Consider the following 16152-nt stretch of genomic DNA (forward strand, 5'->3'; position numbering starts at 1 on the left):
ATAGCCTATATCGCTGCCGATAATCCCAACATTTTAAACACAGGAGAAACATTAAGTGCAAATCTGAAATGACAAGACCGAAGCTTTTGTGTTTTTCTTTATACACACTGTGTACATTTCTAGTAGTATGTAGAAAGTATTTTTTAAAACCACAGATACATTCAAATTATTAGTAAATGATATAACATCATATGCCACTGGAGCCTAGCAGCCCCAAAAAATTATATAAAAAAAATCTTATATAACTAAGCACAGCTAGCGTTTCTCCCTCTGTTACATTGTCTATTACAAAGGCAGACACACAGTTGAAATCAATGCCATTCTTCACAAGCGTCTTAATGATGTGCTGACCTACTACTACTGTGAGGTTAACAGAGCCAAGATGCAGTGTATCTACTAAGTAAGCAGTGAGTTCCTCTGAATTAGCAGCTGTAAAGCTCTGTAGGATGGAAATAATGTAGAAAAACAGTTGCCTTGATCATCAGTGTCCTCGTTGCATACAAAGCAAACACTCATCGTTCATTTTGCCATGTAATTATTCTTCGTGTGCTGCATACACTGTAGGGAGATACTCTCGTCTGAGTGTGTCACTGTTAGGCACGGCTCCACAATTCAGGATTTTTTTCATTTACCAGCCGTTGTATTGGTATGTTAGCTGCATAAAAGCTTCCACTAATTCAAACGTGTTGACATTACGTGTTTCTCCACTTTCTGTGCTCTTTTAATATATCAACAATATCTAAACAATCATTTTAAACTTCCCAATTCACCAATCATGAAGCCGGTATTTGTTTGACCTCGTTGCTGTAGTAACCAAATGCACGGCATTGACGCCGGACCGTGTACAGCTACTGCAGTGCTGCTTCTACTTGATAAAAGTATGAAAAGAACAGGGGAGGTGAAGAGTAACGTAAAATACTGTAAGGAAAATAAAATGCTTATTTTTCACGGTAGGCTGTCAAATACACGATTTCTGTGAAATTCGTGATATCGTGAATTTTCCGGGGACCTACATATAAGGCTAGTATGATCTGTGCTCAATCTGTGTATAGTTATTGCCTCCTCCTCACACAGCCCTAGTAATGTCTGCCTGGTCTGAAATACTCTCTCTCCCTGACTCTTCTTCTCGCTCTCCTGTGCAGCTCTGCTGCTGGTTCTGTGACACCGCCTGGTTTCAATAAGCATTACTTTTAACACTCGCTGAGGCAGCTAGTAAAGTTAGCGCCCTTAAGTGAATATGGTTTGCATATCAAATACCTCCATCGCAGTATTTTGTGACGTAATTTGCATACATTTCCAATCATTAACATTATTCATTGTATTTAAATGAGTCGAAAGGGGCTTACTGCGTGCAAAACGCGTTACCGCTGTTTAGTGAATGAGGCCCTATGTTTCTTAAATCTGGTTATTTTATTATTATTTATTTCTTAGCAGACATCCATATCCAGGGTGACCTACAATTGTTACAAAATATCACTGTACAAAGTAACACATTATAAATAATATCACATTGTAAAGTATCACATTTCAGAATATCACATTGCATAGTATCATATTACAGATAAGAGCATTTGCAAAGTACAATAAAATCAGTAGCAAAAAGATCAAATTCAAATAAGAGTGAAAAATAGAGAATACAGTAAATAATTACATTATTATTTATTTCTTAGCAGACACCCTTATCCAGGGCGACTTACAATTGTTACAAGATATCACATTATACATTATTACACATTATACAGATATCACATTATTTTACATACAATTACCCATTTATACAGCTGGGTTTTTACTGGAGCAATCTAGGTAAAGTACCTTGCTCAAGGGTACAACAGCAGTGTTCCCCACTGGGGATTGAACCCACAACCCTCCGGTCAAGAGTCCAGAGCCCTAACCACTACTCCACACTGCTGCCCTAATTACATGTAAGAGCGGGTTCGACTGAGAGCAGTTAACTTATATTAAAACTATTTGCTTAGACGAGTAAAGTCCAGTATGAGCATGTAGTGAGTACGATGAATGGATGAGAATGATTTCAAATAAGAGAAATTACAAAAACTGTGAATATGGATACCTATAAGAGTAAAGTCAAATACAAGATACAGGAAGTAGCTATAATTAAGAGCAGTAGTAGAATACAGCAAGGTATGGAGCAGTTCAGTGCAAGTACAAGCTGATGCAACTACTGGTACAGTTGGGTGCCATATAGTCCCGTATAGTCGAGAGTTGTGAGGTTTACAGATGCTTCTGAACAGGTGTGTCTTGAGGCGGCACGGAAGGTGGTCAGGAACTGAGCAGTCCTGATATCCGTGGGTAGGTCATTCCACCACTGAGGGGCAAGGGTGGAGTAGTGGTTAGGGCTCTGGACTCTTGACTTGAGGGTTGTGGGTTCAATCCCTAGTGGGGGACACTGCAGCTGTACCCTTGAGCAAGGTACTTTACCTAGATTGCTCCAGTAAAAACCCAACTGTATAAATGGGTAATTGTATGTAAAAATAATGTGATATCTTGTAACAATTGTAAGTCGCCCTGGATAAGGGCGTCTGCTAAGAAATAAATAATAATAATAATAATAAAAGGAGCGGGCTCTGGAGGCGGGGGAGTGGAGGGGGGTTACAGCTAATCTGCCGGTGGAGCAGAGGGGGCGAGGGGGGATGTAGGGAGAAATGATAATCTTGAGATAGGATGGAGCAGAATGGTCAAGACAGAGATAGGTGAGTACATGTGTTTTGAATTGGATGCGAGCAGTGATAGGGAGCCAGTGCAGAGAGCTGAGCAGCGGTGTAGCATGGGAGAAATGAGGAATGGAAAAGACAAGGCGAGCAGAGGCAGGGAGGCCGGCCAGGAGGGAGTTGCAGTAGTCAAGGCGGGACAGTACCAGGGCCTGAACTAGGAGCTGTGTGGAGTAGTCGGTGAGGAAGGGGCGAATTCTGCATATGTTGCTGAGGAAGAAGTGACAGGAGCATGCCAGAGTAGAGATGTGCTGAGAATAAGAGAGGGAAGGGTCGAGGGTGACACCGAGGTTCTTGGTGGATGAGGTGGGAGAGAGGGTTGTGTAATCAAGATGAATAGAGATAAAGAGGTCGGCGGTGGGGGAGGAAGAGTGGGAAGAAAAGGAAGGTCTGACTTGGAGATGTTGAGTTTGAGATGATGGAAGTGAATCCAGGAGGAGATGGCCGAGAGGCAGGTCAAGATACAGGAGGAAACGTTGGAGTCAGAAGGGGGAAAGGAGAGGAAGATCTGGGCATCATCAGCATAGAGATGATACAAGAAGCCATGGGAAGAGATGAGGGGACCCAGGGAGCAGGTGTAGAAAGAAAACAGGAGGGGTAACCGGACTGAGCCTTGGGGAGTCCGAGAGAGGCGAGAAGGAGGGTAGAATAGTAGGGGTTGCAGAGGGTGATGGGGAGTGAGTGAGCAGAGGACGGGGTGGGTGGGGAAAGAGGTAGTGAAGAGTTTGCAGATGTCTTTCCCTTCTTTCTAAAGCTATTTTTGTTTGTGCAAACTGCGAGTGCTGTTTCAGTTATGTTTTTTATTTAAGTTTGTACCTTTATGTGTAGCAATAACATCTTTAAATTGTGGTATGCTGACATGCTGTTTGCAAGGACACGTGTGTATTCATTTAACAATGTACGCCAATTCAACATTCCTCCCTTTGTATACCGTTGACAGTTTTTCTCATCCATCTATGCAGCTTTCTGCGTTGTGTTGATAATGATTTATGTAATTTTACCCACACACCCCAACTTTTCTCCTTGGGCTATCACCCCCAAACCAATAGGTGTCTCAAGCAACAAACCTGCCCACTCTATCTACAGACATGTGAAACTCATTACTGTATTGGCAATGCAGCTTCACGTTTTAGCAGTGACTAATTAAATCTAGCTTCAAAAATAGCATCAACTTCAGAGTACAAACAGAAGCAAGCTGGTGTGAGGTACCGTTTGTTTGTTTGTTGAGACCCATAAACAGTGCCAGGTTTTGAGATTTGTGTACTATTCAAGGAGTTCTTCAGAAGACTACTGAGTTTGCTGCCAGGCAGGGGGAAACTGTGTCAGTGCTTTGCTTCTCTCAGTGCCCCTCGTTTGTCACTCTCAATCACCGTGTCAGCGCTGCTCAAATCTACTGTCAGTTGATAGAAGGGCAATCTCCCACTCTCTGCAGCAGTAACACTCACACTGCTCCTGGACAAGCGGACTGTCTCTGGGCATTCCAACACAGATTACCTGGACACAAAACTATTAACTGAACTACTGATGATCAAAAAACAAACAAAAAGTAAATACAAACCCCACATTGCTTTACAGAGATTATATCTGTATTTGGTACACTAACTCAGTGCTTTAAAAAGTGCACTATGTCTTTTTTTTCTTTTTAATTAACTTTTCAACTCTCCAGTGCCTATTGAGAGTGACAGTGCAGCAATTGGGAAAGCTATTGAGCTGTGTAGCCCCCAGCCCTTACTTTAGTCCTAAAGGGAACACTACTGAGATTGTGAAGAAATTCCTTCCTGCAGCCCTGTCTCTCTGGACAGGAACTCAGCTGTTAATCAAACTGATACTGGAACTGCAACCCCCTGGTCAGTTTCAGGTCTCATCTGGCTGTACTCTGCCCTGCAGGCACCAGCGAAACCCAAACTGACCCACACAACAACGCTGGATGAGCTGCGTTGCTGATCAACACTACAGTGTGTGCATCATGTTGTCGTTTCTGATTTTCTTTCCTGTTTGTGATAATACTGTATGTAATGTAAAGACCATTGGATTTATTCAATTAATCTAAACAGTGGTGGTTTAAATATTCCCATAGTAAAAGCATAGCAAAGTGTAAAGCATGGTAAAACATAGGTAAGATGTGTAAGAATAACGAGCTATGGGAAAGCATATTATTAAACATGGAAAACCAGAATAAACTGTGGTACATGCACAGTATAAAGTTAAAAATACTGTTGGGACAGTCTTTTTACTAAAGAAAGAAATACACTAAAGGGACTTGCACTCACTGTTAGAGATGTTTCACAAAGACCCCTTATTTTTGATACTTAGATCAATTGAATAGACACATATCTGTTGTGAATTAGGTTTAAATCCTGGCTGTATCTGATTGTTTAGCATTGTACAATGCAAAGTTAAAAACAATACAATATTTTGATTGTTAAGACACATACGAAATAGAAAGAACATTGTAGTATCTCTTCTCTGCTTTTCATTTTGTGTTTCTGGGATAGATCAGAGCAGCTTTTCAACTGTGCTTGAAATTTGAAAGAAATTAATAGTTGTATTAGATAGATTCTCCTTGTGTTTCTGCGGCTGGTCATTAGGAGTGCTGTTCTGTGGGGGGTGTAGCTAAAAATAACAGAATCCGGAAGGTTAATGTGACAGTTAATTCTATTATTTTATTTTTATACCCAATAGATTTACAACATATTTGGACAGCTGAACCCCCTCCACCCTGAAATATCCTGCCCCAACAGTCCTGTCTGTCAGTATCAACCCCCCCCCCCCCCCCCCCCCTTCACCAGAACGTCCATTTATCAACAGGTTTACTGCATGGAGCTTGGGTTAATGTCTCACCTGAAGGATAGCACTAGGGTGTCAAGTCTCCCATTCAAGTTCAGTCCCGACCCTGCTTAGCTTCTGAGATCTGAAGACTCTTGCCTTTACACCTTTACAACGCCCAAGTATAAAATATTTGAAATAGCTAGTGGTCAAGCTCTACAGTATTTGACTTGCAATAAAAATGTGTTTCTATGTTTCCTCCAGGCCGCTAAACTTCCAATGTCCATCATCATTGTTGGAGTGGGACAAGCTGAATTTGATGGTAAGAAATAAACTACAGTGCATGTGCAGTGCATTAGTACCTGTGAGCTTTGTTCATGGAGGGATGTCTATTGTGCAAACCCCCCCCCCACCACCACCATCACCACAAAAGAAAAGTGACGATTTCAAAAGATGAATGGTGTTTTGATCTGTGAGTCTTCTATACAAACATAGAACATAGGAAATTCCAGAACGAGGAAAGGCCATTCGGCCCACCTATGCTCGCTCGGTTTGGTGCCAGCGAGGTCCGTTAGCACTCAGGAGAGGAAAAACAAAAACACCCTAACCAGGTTAGTAGGCGAAATGAAACCTCTGGGAATCTGTGGCTAGACCGGACCGCCCTTCCTCCAGGCGGCTAGCTAAAGGTCTTATTGTGGTCACAGAGAGAGTTATACAATACTGTTCATGACAGTATCCAGTCTATTCAAGGATCCGAGTCTCTGCTTCAACAACTCTGTCCAATGGCTCACCGCCCTTTCTCTGAAAAAGCTCCTTCTCCCCTCGATTCTGAATATGACCTGCTTCAGATTTCACCTGTAGCCCCTGGTTCTGTTCTCTGTAACCTGTGAAAAAAGAATTCTCAACAGTTACTTTGTTAAACCCCTTGACAATTTTAAATACCTCTATTAACCCTTTTGCTCTGGAGAACATTTTACCTGTTTGAGGTCTGACGGACATAGCGTGACTTTCAGCTTGTGTATCAGGACAAATATCCACCGAAAGTATACGTATTATACATTTCTAAACAGCTGAGACTCTGAAGATTATCAAGAGAATAACGTTTTCACTATATGAAGAAATATACCCTACGATTAACTGGCTTGAATGTAAAAAATGCATTTTTATAATGTACTCAAATTCATTTTTCTTTAGAAATATCCCCATAAAGTGTAATTTAGTGATCAGCTGTGCCAGGAAATCCCACTTCCTTGTCTTAGGTGGTGTTGAAAACACCTCTTCATTTAAGTTATAGACCCCGCTTTAAGGGACATGCAATGTGGAAATAAATGTAATTTAGGAGTCAAAGGAAAATATGAAGCAGCTGTGATTACAGGTGATTATAGTGTCATTACAGCACAACTAACATTAAACTACACCCGGGGTTAAAGGCAAAAAGACAAGCCAGCCCTTCGGAGAGCACAGTGCACTTTCTGATGTATTGATGTGTTTGCCACCTCCTTTCTCTTTTTTAGCAATGGTGGAATTGGATGGAGATGATATCAGAATCTCTTCCCGAGGGAAGTTGGCTGAGCGCGATATTGTCCAGGTGAGAGTGCTGGCATCTTCCAGCAGATTTTTCCATCCTACATTTCATATGCATTTTTTTTTTTTTTTTTATGGAGAGAGAATTCCCCAGTATCCTGTTACAGGAAACCTCTATAAACCCAGTCTTGGTATTTTGACACAATACACAGCACGACATAGAAAGCCCTTAATACTGCAAGGTAAGATATATATATGGTTTCATTGTTTTTTCTTTTACATTCAACAAAACAGCAATCTGACGTGATAACTGTATCAAGCAAAATAATTACTGTCCTGCTGCCCTGTTACATTCAGTTATGGGTAACATTTTAAGTGTCTCTAATTACTGTGCATTTACATAGTAGATACTTAGTAAATAAATGTGCACTTACACATAATTACAATGTTATTGTGCATACTTACAATGTACTTAATGTGTCAATCTTTTACTAGGTAACTACTAAGTAAATGCACAGTAATTCGAGACACGTAAAGTGTTACCAAGTTATGGACTGTACTGCGTGTACAGATATGCACACTGGCAATGGGAAAGCATACTGCTCACATAGCTTTTTTTGGACCTTAAGCAGTCATTACAGGAACAGGGGTCTATTGTAATTCCATGAGTGCCGGGATCCTGCAAGGCAAATCCCTCATGTGCCATTCAGAGGCTGTGCGTTCATTGTGTTGAGATTACAGGGAGGCTCAGTGAGCAGTGAGACACCGCTAAGTCATTGGTTCTGTCTTTCATCGAGCAAGAAAAGGCAACACTGCTCTTTTTAATGTCATTGTGCTCCCTGTCGCAGTACGAGCAGGAAATAATTTCAGTTGCCGGTTCGGAGAGGTGTGTGCACAGCAGCCGAGATGTTTGTGTTGCTGTATTACAGAAGAATAACTGCAGTCTCTGCAGGGGAGGGATACAAGCTTCATATTTTTCTTTTTCATTGTTAACATCCTGACTTTTTACACTAAAGTTTGTTTCAAAGCTCATTTCAAAATGTCACTGATAGTGTAAGGATTAGTGCCCACCTTGTCAAACACAGCAATTACGATCCAGGATGTGATACGGAAAAGCCAGAGCACTTGTTTTTTTTTAATCGCTCTTCCTGCAGTGATTTAGAGAACAGATCTCAACCCCATTGCACTAGAGTGAACATTTTGAAAAGAGCTTTGAATCAGACTTTAAAGTTATAAGTGTAAAAAGTGGTCAGGATGTCAACAACAAAAAAGAAAAATGACAGGTACATTACTTAAACAGTTGTAGCAACACATGGGGATGTATAATGCTATATTTATGGGAACTCCTCAACTTACTCTTTAACATCCCTGATAGAAGTTTCCCAGAGTAAAAGTACAACAAAGTGTAATAAAGAATAGTGAAAACATGGCAAAGCATAGAGAGGTATGATTAAGCATATATATAAAAAAGAATAATTGCAGACCATGGTAAGCTATGGTAAATGCATAATATAACCTTGGGAAAATCATGGACTGCAAAATTATGGAGCAAAGGGAGCGAACAGTTAACTACTAGTTTTGAATATCCTTAAAAAAATCTCTGCTGTCTTTAAGATCCCTTTAAAAATATGTAAAGCCTTTGAATATTATGTCTGAGCAATTCCTGTTTGTCCTGCAGTTCGTCCCGTTTCGAGATTACATGGACCGCACAGGGAACCACGTGCTCAGCATGGCCCGGCTGGCCAAGGACGTCCTGGCAGAGATCCCAGAGCAGTTCATCTCCTACATGAAGACGCGGGGCATCAAACCCAACCCGTCCCCGCCCCCCTACACGCCTCCCAGCCACACCCTCCACACACAGATCTGACAGCAGAGCCGGTGGAGGGCCCCGGGACACGTAGAGGGGTCTTGAATGTCTTGTGTATCAGCCGCTCGTGTTCTGTCCATAGATAGTGGGGTGAGAAACAGAAGAGTCGGTATTTTGTACTGTTACTGTCACGCAACAAACTGAGATACACTGAGATACACTGACAAAGGCACGTTGTAAGACAAAGGACCGAGAGAGAGAAGAGAAAGAAAGGAATGGCTTTTTTGTCACACAGAAGAGTGTGGTTCTGATTGTGTAGATTCCTCTTCCCGTGTGTGATTGTCTACCTGTTCTGAAGACCTTGTAGTGTGATGAGCGCTGAGCAGTGCGTAGGAGAAAGCTGTACGTTTGTATGTAGATACCTTTCTAAACGGTGTCCTTTGGGTTATGAAGTTTACACACAATGATTTATAGAGTTTTAACTATTTATAATGGAAAATATCAGTGTCCTTGAGGGGACCATTTCCTTTTATGAAGTTTATTTGAAGTCGAAGTATCTACTAGCGGCTTTTCTAATAACAGTGACAAACAAAGCATGGCATGGAGCAACTAAGTAGCTCTTCAGCATAATATTAAAATTAGTTTTTGTTTAGTCTTAATGCTAATTGCCTTTTTCTTCTCCCTTGGCTATAATGAATCCTGCTGGGAATGAGAATGTGTGCTTCTTGAGAGGTCTTCACGTTTCACACTGGCCTGCTGTGATCTGTTTTGTTTTACCTGTTCAAAGCCGCTCGAGGTTGAACTCTTGTGACAGCACACCAAAATAAATCATCGAATTACTTCTTAACCATCATCTTCATGGTGCACTGCACCTCCCTCTTTAGAAGACACACCGTATGAAAGGGTCTAAACCTATAGTGTCTACACAACCCCTAGTATTTATATACTGCTTCTCTTATTAGGAGTGACAATTGCAATTGTTAATAGGCCACATCTCTTTTGTGTTAAAGAATATAACATTTTACACCAGTATGACACTCTCAGTTACTTATGTATGCAAAACATCATGGTAAAACTAACAAATATGTGCAGGAAGCCGGAACTCTGAATCCCAAAACCTACCGAATCTGTTTCTCTCATTTGGCACCAAACACAAAATATGAAAGTCTGGTCCTGTAATCTCTAGTTCAGCCCTGTTTCGTAATAAAAGAGGATCTTGCGTGGCTATAAAAGCATCAGCAGGAACCATTTGGCCTGACCTTGTTCTGCTAGATATCAACAGCGCAGAGTATGCAATTCTATGGCTCCTTTTTTTTCTCTCTTGGTAACGGTTGCTCAGTTGCTTGCAAAATGTTCCTCGTTGTATAAAAATATCCACTTCAGGTAGAAGAAAACATCAATGCAGCAGTTTACCAATCTGTAAAGATCTCTGAGCTATTGTGTTTGAATGTCTCACTCCTCTGAATGAAGCGCGACCCGGCTTTCTGAAAAATGTCTTCCCAGCAACTTAGGCCCATGTTTTGTTTGGTAAATGAGCCCCTTGTGGGCATATCTTGGAACTGCTAAGCCACATCCCCCCTATCATCCCCCCGATTGGACGGTCAGCAGGAGGCGGTGTCCAGTTATCTCATTTTGTAATGTACGTGTTTATTAATAAATCATTCATCATATCTGTTCAACGCTCTTTAAAATCAGCGCTGAATTCCCTTCAGCGACTGACTAGATTTCAGAACAGTATATAACGGATAATGATGTAATACATATTGAATTATTACCATTGTTTTTTATGGGGCATTCACATTTGCTGTTCAGTAAAAGCAAAATAGGAAGGAAGGGGGGCAGCTTAAGCCTTTTAAATTAAACATTTTAAAGAAATGAAAGCCCAAACACTTGAATTGCTTTAGTGATTACACCATTTTATAATACAAAAATTACATTACAAACAACTTTTTAAAATCGTTATTCATTATCATTAAACTGCACTTGTACCCACAGATGTTTTGAATACATATTTAAAAAGGATATTTATATGTGAAGTTAAATATTTAGCAAACAATTTGGAGACTGTCTGCCCTAATATTACAATGAGGGCTCATTTTTACAGGAATAAAAATAAAGAAAAAACGTTTTGACTTTGATACAGCATTGTTTTCAAAGTGATCTATTCAGCATTTTAATAACTTCCTAAACTGACTGAAATACAACAGCCTAGAAGTAGCTATTTTTCTACTTTATAAACTAGAATTGTGTCGTTTCTCTGCCTGTGTTTAGAAAGAGAACACTGTTGAGCGATTAATCATGAATTAAAACGGCACGCTTACAATAACAATGTGGACGAAGAGATACAAATCATGTTAAATGCTGAATATTAAACACGCTTCAAAATCCAAATGCATTTTCTAATATTTAATATGTGTTGACTTAGCACCTTTCTTTATCAGTAGGCAGATAACTACCTTTAAGTTATAGAACAATATGCATTAACAACACAATGTTTGGAAAGTAGTCAGTTTCCTGATCACATCATTTCATGCTAATGCTGAGAGCATGTATTTAATATTATAAAGAGTGTGTAACCGTGTAGTAGTTAAAAACATCACACTAACATCTGGCAAGGGATTTACAATGTCATTCTGATCTGCAGTGACTGCTTTTCTGCTTTTCTTCTTTCAGTATTTTACTGTGCACTTGGTCCCATTATCTGAATAGTATTCACAACAGTACTGATGGACTGCCAGGCATTGATTTAGAGAGAACCAGGCCAAGTCTCAAACTGTGGAAGGACCAAGTGATGGGCAACGAAACTAAATAAAGGTGCTGCAGCTGAGACCTACAGAGGTCAAAGCATGGGCTGCCTAATGAGGCGGGGTCAGCATCTAGAGAACATGGGAACAGCACAATGTAACATTTCCTAATTGATTTCTTTTGCACATAGCGACAGCTCCAAAGCAACGCAGCTACTGGACTTTATAACTTGGAAAAGCTATTAAAGGAAATGTTAATATGTCAACAAGCTAGCTTCCAAATTGTTGTACACAGTTTACATTACAAAGATTTTATGGTAACATTTTACATTTTGTCTCAAATTACTGTGTATTTGCATTGTAGTTACTTAGTAAATACATATGTACTCACACATAATTACAATGTTATTATACATAGTTACAAGGTACTTAATGTGTAAATCATTTTGCATGATATATGTAAGTACACAGTCGTTTCAGAAAAGGGTTAAGGGGGTTAGGGTTAGGTTTGGAGTTAGGGTTATATTGTGCAAAAATAATAACATTGTAATTATGTGTAAGTGCACATGTATTTACTAAGTAACTACTATGCAAATACACAGTAATTAGAGACACTGAATGGAAAGTGTTACCGGTTTTATATACACTACCGGTCAAAAGTTTTAGAACACCTCATTTTTTCCAGTTTTTATTGAAATTTACGCAGTTTAATGTCTCAATGTACTCTGAAATTAAAGCATAGAACAAATAAACAATTGGAGATAAAAAAAGAAATCATGGAATCATTTTGTTTAACAAAATTTAATCTAAATTTTTGACTCATCAAAGTAGCCACCTTTTGCAGATATAACAGCCGAACACACTCGTGGCATTCTTTCTACAATGGAAATCAAATATTGTTTGGAAAGTTCTTCCCAACACTGTTGCAGAAGTTCCCACAAATGTGTTGCACTTGTAGGTTGCTTTGCTTTCACCCTTCTGTCCAGTTCATCCCAAACCAGCTTGATGGGGTTTAAGTCTGGAGACTGTGCTGGCCATTCCATGATTTGAAGCCTACCGTCTTGTTCTTTTCTTCTAAGGTAGTTCTGACATAGCCTGGAGGTATGTTTTGGGTCATTATCTTGCTGTAGGATGAACCCCTGATCAACTAGGCGTATACCAGAGGGTATTGCATGGCGCTGCAAAATGCTGTGGTAGCAGTTTTGGTTCAGGGTGCCACTCACTCTGTGCAAGTCGCCGACTCTGGATCCAGCAAAAGAGCCCCAGACCATCACGCTTCCTCCTCCATGTTTGACAGTTGGTGTCACACACCGAGGAACCATCCTTTCGCCTACTCGACGACGTACAAAAACCCTGCGTGATGAACCGAAGATTCCAAATTTTGATTCATCGGTCCATAAGAACTTCTTCCAGTCTTCAGTAGTCCACTGGCGGTGCTTCATGGCCCAGGCAAGCCTCTTTTTCTTATTTTGCCATCTTAGCAATGGCTTTCTTACTGCCACTCGACCTGTCAAACCTGCAGCTCGAAGTCTTCTCTTCACAGTTGAAACTGAGACTTGCTTACTTTGACCAGTGTTAAGCTGTGCTTGAAGCTGTTGTCCTGTGAGCCGCCTATCACGCAAGCTGTTGACTCTCAGAAACTTGTCTTCTGATTCTGTTGTGGCTTTGGGTCTGCCAGACCTCTTCCTGTCAGAGTTTCCTCCAGTTTCCAAGTGCCTTTTGATGGTGTAGGAAACTGTACTCACTGACACCTTGGCTTTCTTTGCAATTTCTCTAAAGGAAAGACCTACACTTTTAAGGGTTATAATGGTCTGTCTGTCTTCCTTTGTTAATTGCCTTTTTCTCGCCATTATGAGAGCAATATACTACTTCCTGCAGTACAATACTGTCCAAATAATGCTTAAGAGGGTGTAGTAACACAGTCTGTTCCAACACTGCTTTTATACAGACAGAGGGTTTGTAAGTAATCAACAAAAGTTGGGACACCTGTAGGAATTGTTAGCATCAACTTTCAAGGCTTAATTTACTCCCATTGCTGCAGAACAGCTGTAAGTTGTTAACCCATTACTTGTTCCCTGAAAAAGGCCTTTTTGTATAACTCTGAAATGTACATTATTTTTCAGTTTTTGGTAACCTAAACTTTTTTTTTTAACCTCTGGCAGTTTACCGCTTACCTTTGTACCATTTCAGGTTATTCACTGGACTTGAACTGCTTAAATTTCAATAAAAACTGGAAAAATGGGGGTGTTCTAAAACTTTTGACTGGTAGTGTATATATATTCAGTAATCCAAACATATACACACACACACACACACACACACACACACACACACACACACACACACACACACCCCTCTGACAAGAGTTCCAATACTTGGAAGATACTGTATATATGTGAAGATTGATGAAAGCGTGATAGGAATTGTACCTCGTATAGAGTACATTGATGTTATTGTTGACCAGTAAAGAAAACAAGCATGCTCTTACTCTATGACCTATTGAGCAGGATGACCCACATGGAGAACCATTAACCCAAGCAAAAGCAGTTCAGGGTGATTACAGATTCAGTATTTCCACAAACCCCAGAGAGGATTATAGGACTGAATAATTGTTAAGTGGACTTTCTGTAATCCAGGGGAACACACAATATGAGCTTTGTAACCGAAGAGCGTTATAAACAGGGGAGGGGGTGGGGGCGCCACGGGACATATAACAACCTGACAAAAACAAAATAAAACAACTCCCTCTCTATAATCCACATATAGTGAAGCAGAAATGTAACTTTCAGTGAATTACCCATGCATAAAGCACCATGTAATCAATGCAATATTTAATACAAAAAATAAAAAAGGTAACATTCCCACTCGTGGATCATTTTAATTAGCAGTTTTTAAACTATAAGTAGCCTGGCTAAATGGCGGTTGGGAGTTCAGTTCGAAGCGACAGACAAGCAAAAGTGCGAGAAGGAGAGCGGGTCGGGAGAGGGGAAGAGGGAATGAAGTGTCTCGTCTCCCGGAGAAAGCTGCACGTAATACGCCTAATATTTATTTAGTTATAAAACGAATGCTGAATAAGATGTCTGTGTTATAAAGTGCCAGCACAGCTTTTCTTCAGTTCAGATACTGTATCAAAAGGGAGAGACACAAATAGAAGTTAGACTGAGAAGTTGTTCACAGTTTGAACAACACCAGTAATGTATTTACTGTAGAAATATTGCATGAATCACTAGTATAGGGAATTGGGGGACATGCTGTAGAAGAGTTATATCCGAGGCGCTTTATAACCGAGAGCCTTATAGCGAGGGAGCACTGTATGTATGTATGTATGTATGTATGTATGTGTGTGTGTGTATATATATATATATATATATATATATATATATATATATATATATATATATATTCTTCAATCCCATTTCTTCACAAAAAAGGTAATAGTAATAATTTTTAAATAGTTTTATTTAGCATTATTATTTACTGTAATACATGTGTCTTTGAAATATTGATCAGTATATGCATTTTTATTTGTATATTTTATTGCTAACATGTAACAAGTATGAACTGTGAATGGTGTTTTATTTTTGTGCCCGTGCTTGGTCATTTCTTCCTTGATTACAACCTCTCTTCTGCAAAGTTTGGTGTCACGATGTCAGCCACAAGTGGTAAGAAAGAGAACCATTTGGTGCCAACTTCTGTAAGCTAATGATACCTGCCTGGAAAATGTGCATGGCAGTGCCAAACGGGCAGCAGCTTTGTGATTGTTATTATTATTACTGCTGCTTCTTCTTCTTCTTCTTCTTCTTCTTCTTCTTCTTCTTCTTCTTCTTCTTCTTCTGTTGTGCCCAATGATTTTGTTTATAAAGTTATGGATTTGTTTCTACTGCAGATCATTATAATGGAATTATGTATAGCCAACCAGCATGTAGCAGTGATTGGGGTTTTTCCTCTCCGTTTTGATGTCTCTCCTGTGCTCTCTCTTTTGCATGGTGAATTTTTCAAGCCAAACATTATTGTACAATATTGTTGTCATATGTTGGATGTGAACCGGTTTGTATTGGATTGCCTTAAAATAAAAAATAAAATTACTACTTTTACAAAAGTTAGACAGCTCAGGTTTCCTTTTTTGGACTCGGTGGGATCCAAAATAAATAAATAAATAATCATATCAGTACTGAGGGAGTCGTGCCATATAAATAACTCAATTCTTTACAGTACTGCTAGAAAAACGCATTTGATGGGGATGTGAAGGCATCTGCTTTTTATAATGTGTGGGCAGGTATTCCTATCATTTAACATAAATAGCACACAAAAAACTGAGCTTTTGAAGGCATTGAGAGGTGTTAATATCCACTGTTATTTTAGAAAGTGCAGCACGAGCCTCTTCTAGCATTGTTATTTACTCTGGATACTCCAGTACGGTTTGCCCTGCTGTAGTGTCAGCCACTACGCCTTGACACGTTGTAGGCTGCCGGTCTCTTTGCAGAGCGCTCTTCAGCTGGGTTGCTAAGCAATGCTACCCTGAAAGTGTTTCACAATGGCCCTCTCCCAGCCTGTCAGACACCAGGGACAAAGGAAGGTT

The 16152-nt window shown here is 40.0% G+C and overlaps 1 protein-coding gene across 3 annotated transcripts in view; it reads left to right on the plus strand.

Annotated features, from left to right (window-relative positions):
• Window positions 1-15676, plus strand: part of LOC117425621 (copine-8-like) — a 158958-nt gene extending 143282 nt beyond the window's left edge. For all 3 annotated transcript variants that reach the window (XM_059004003.1, XM_059004004.1, XM_059004005.1), the window contains 3 exons: window positions 5763-5820; window positions 7013-7086; window positions 8701-15676. In XM_059004003.1, coding sequence (XP_058859986.1) covers window positions 5763-5820; window positions 7013-7086; window positions 8701-8889 — 321 coding nt within the window. In that variant the 3' untranslated portion in view covers window positions 8890-15676. The remainder of the gene's footprint in view (window positions 1-5762; window positions 5821-7012; window positions 7087-8700) is intronic.
• The last annotated feature ends 476 nt before the right edge of the window (window positions 15677-16152 follow it).

This window comes from Acipenser ruthenus, chromosome 29 (assembly GCF_902713425.1).
Source record: "Acipenser ruthenus chromosome 29, fAciRut3.2 maternal haplotype, whole genome shotgun sequence".
Classification (NCBI taxonomy): Eukaryota; Metazoa; Chordata; class Actinopteri; order Acipenseriformes; family Acipenseridae; genus Acipenser; species Acipenser ruthenus.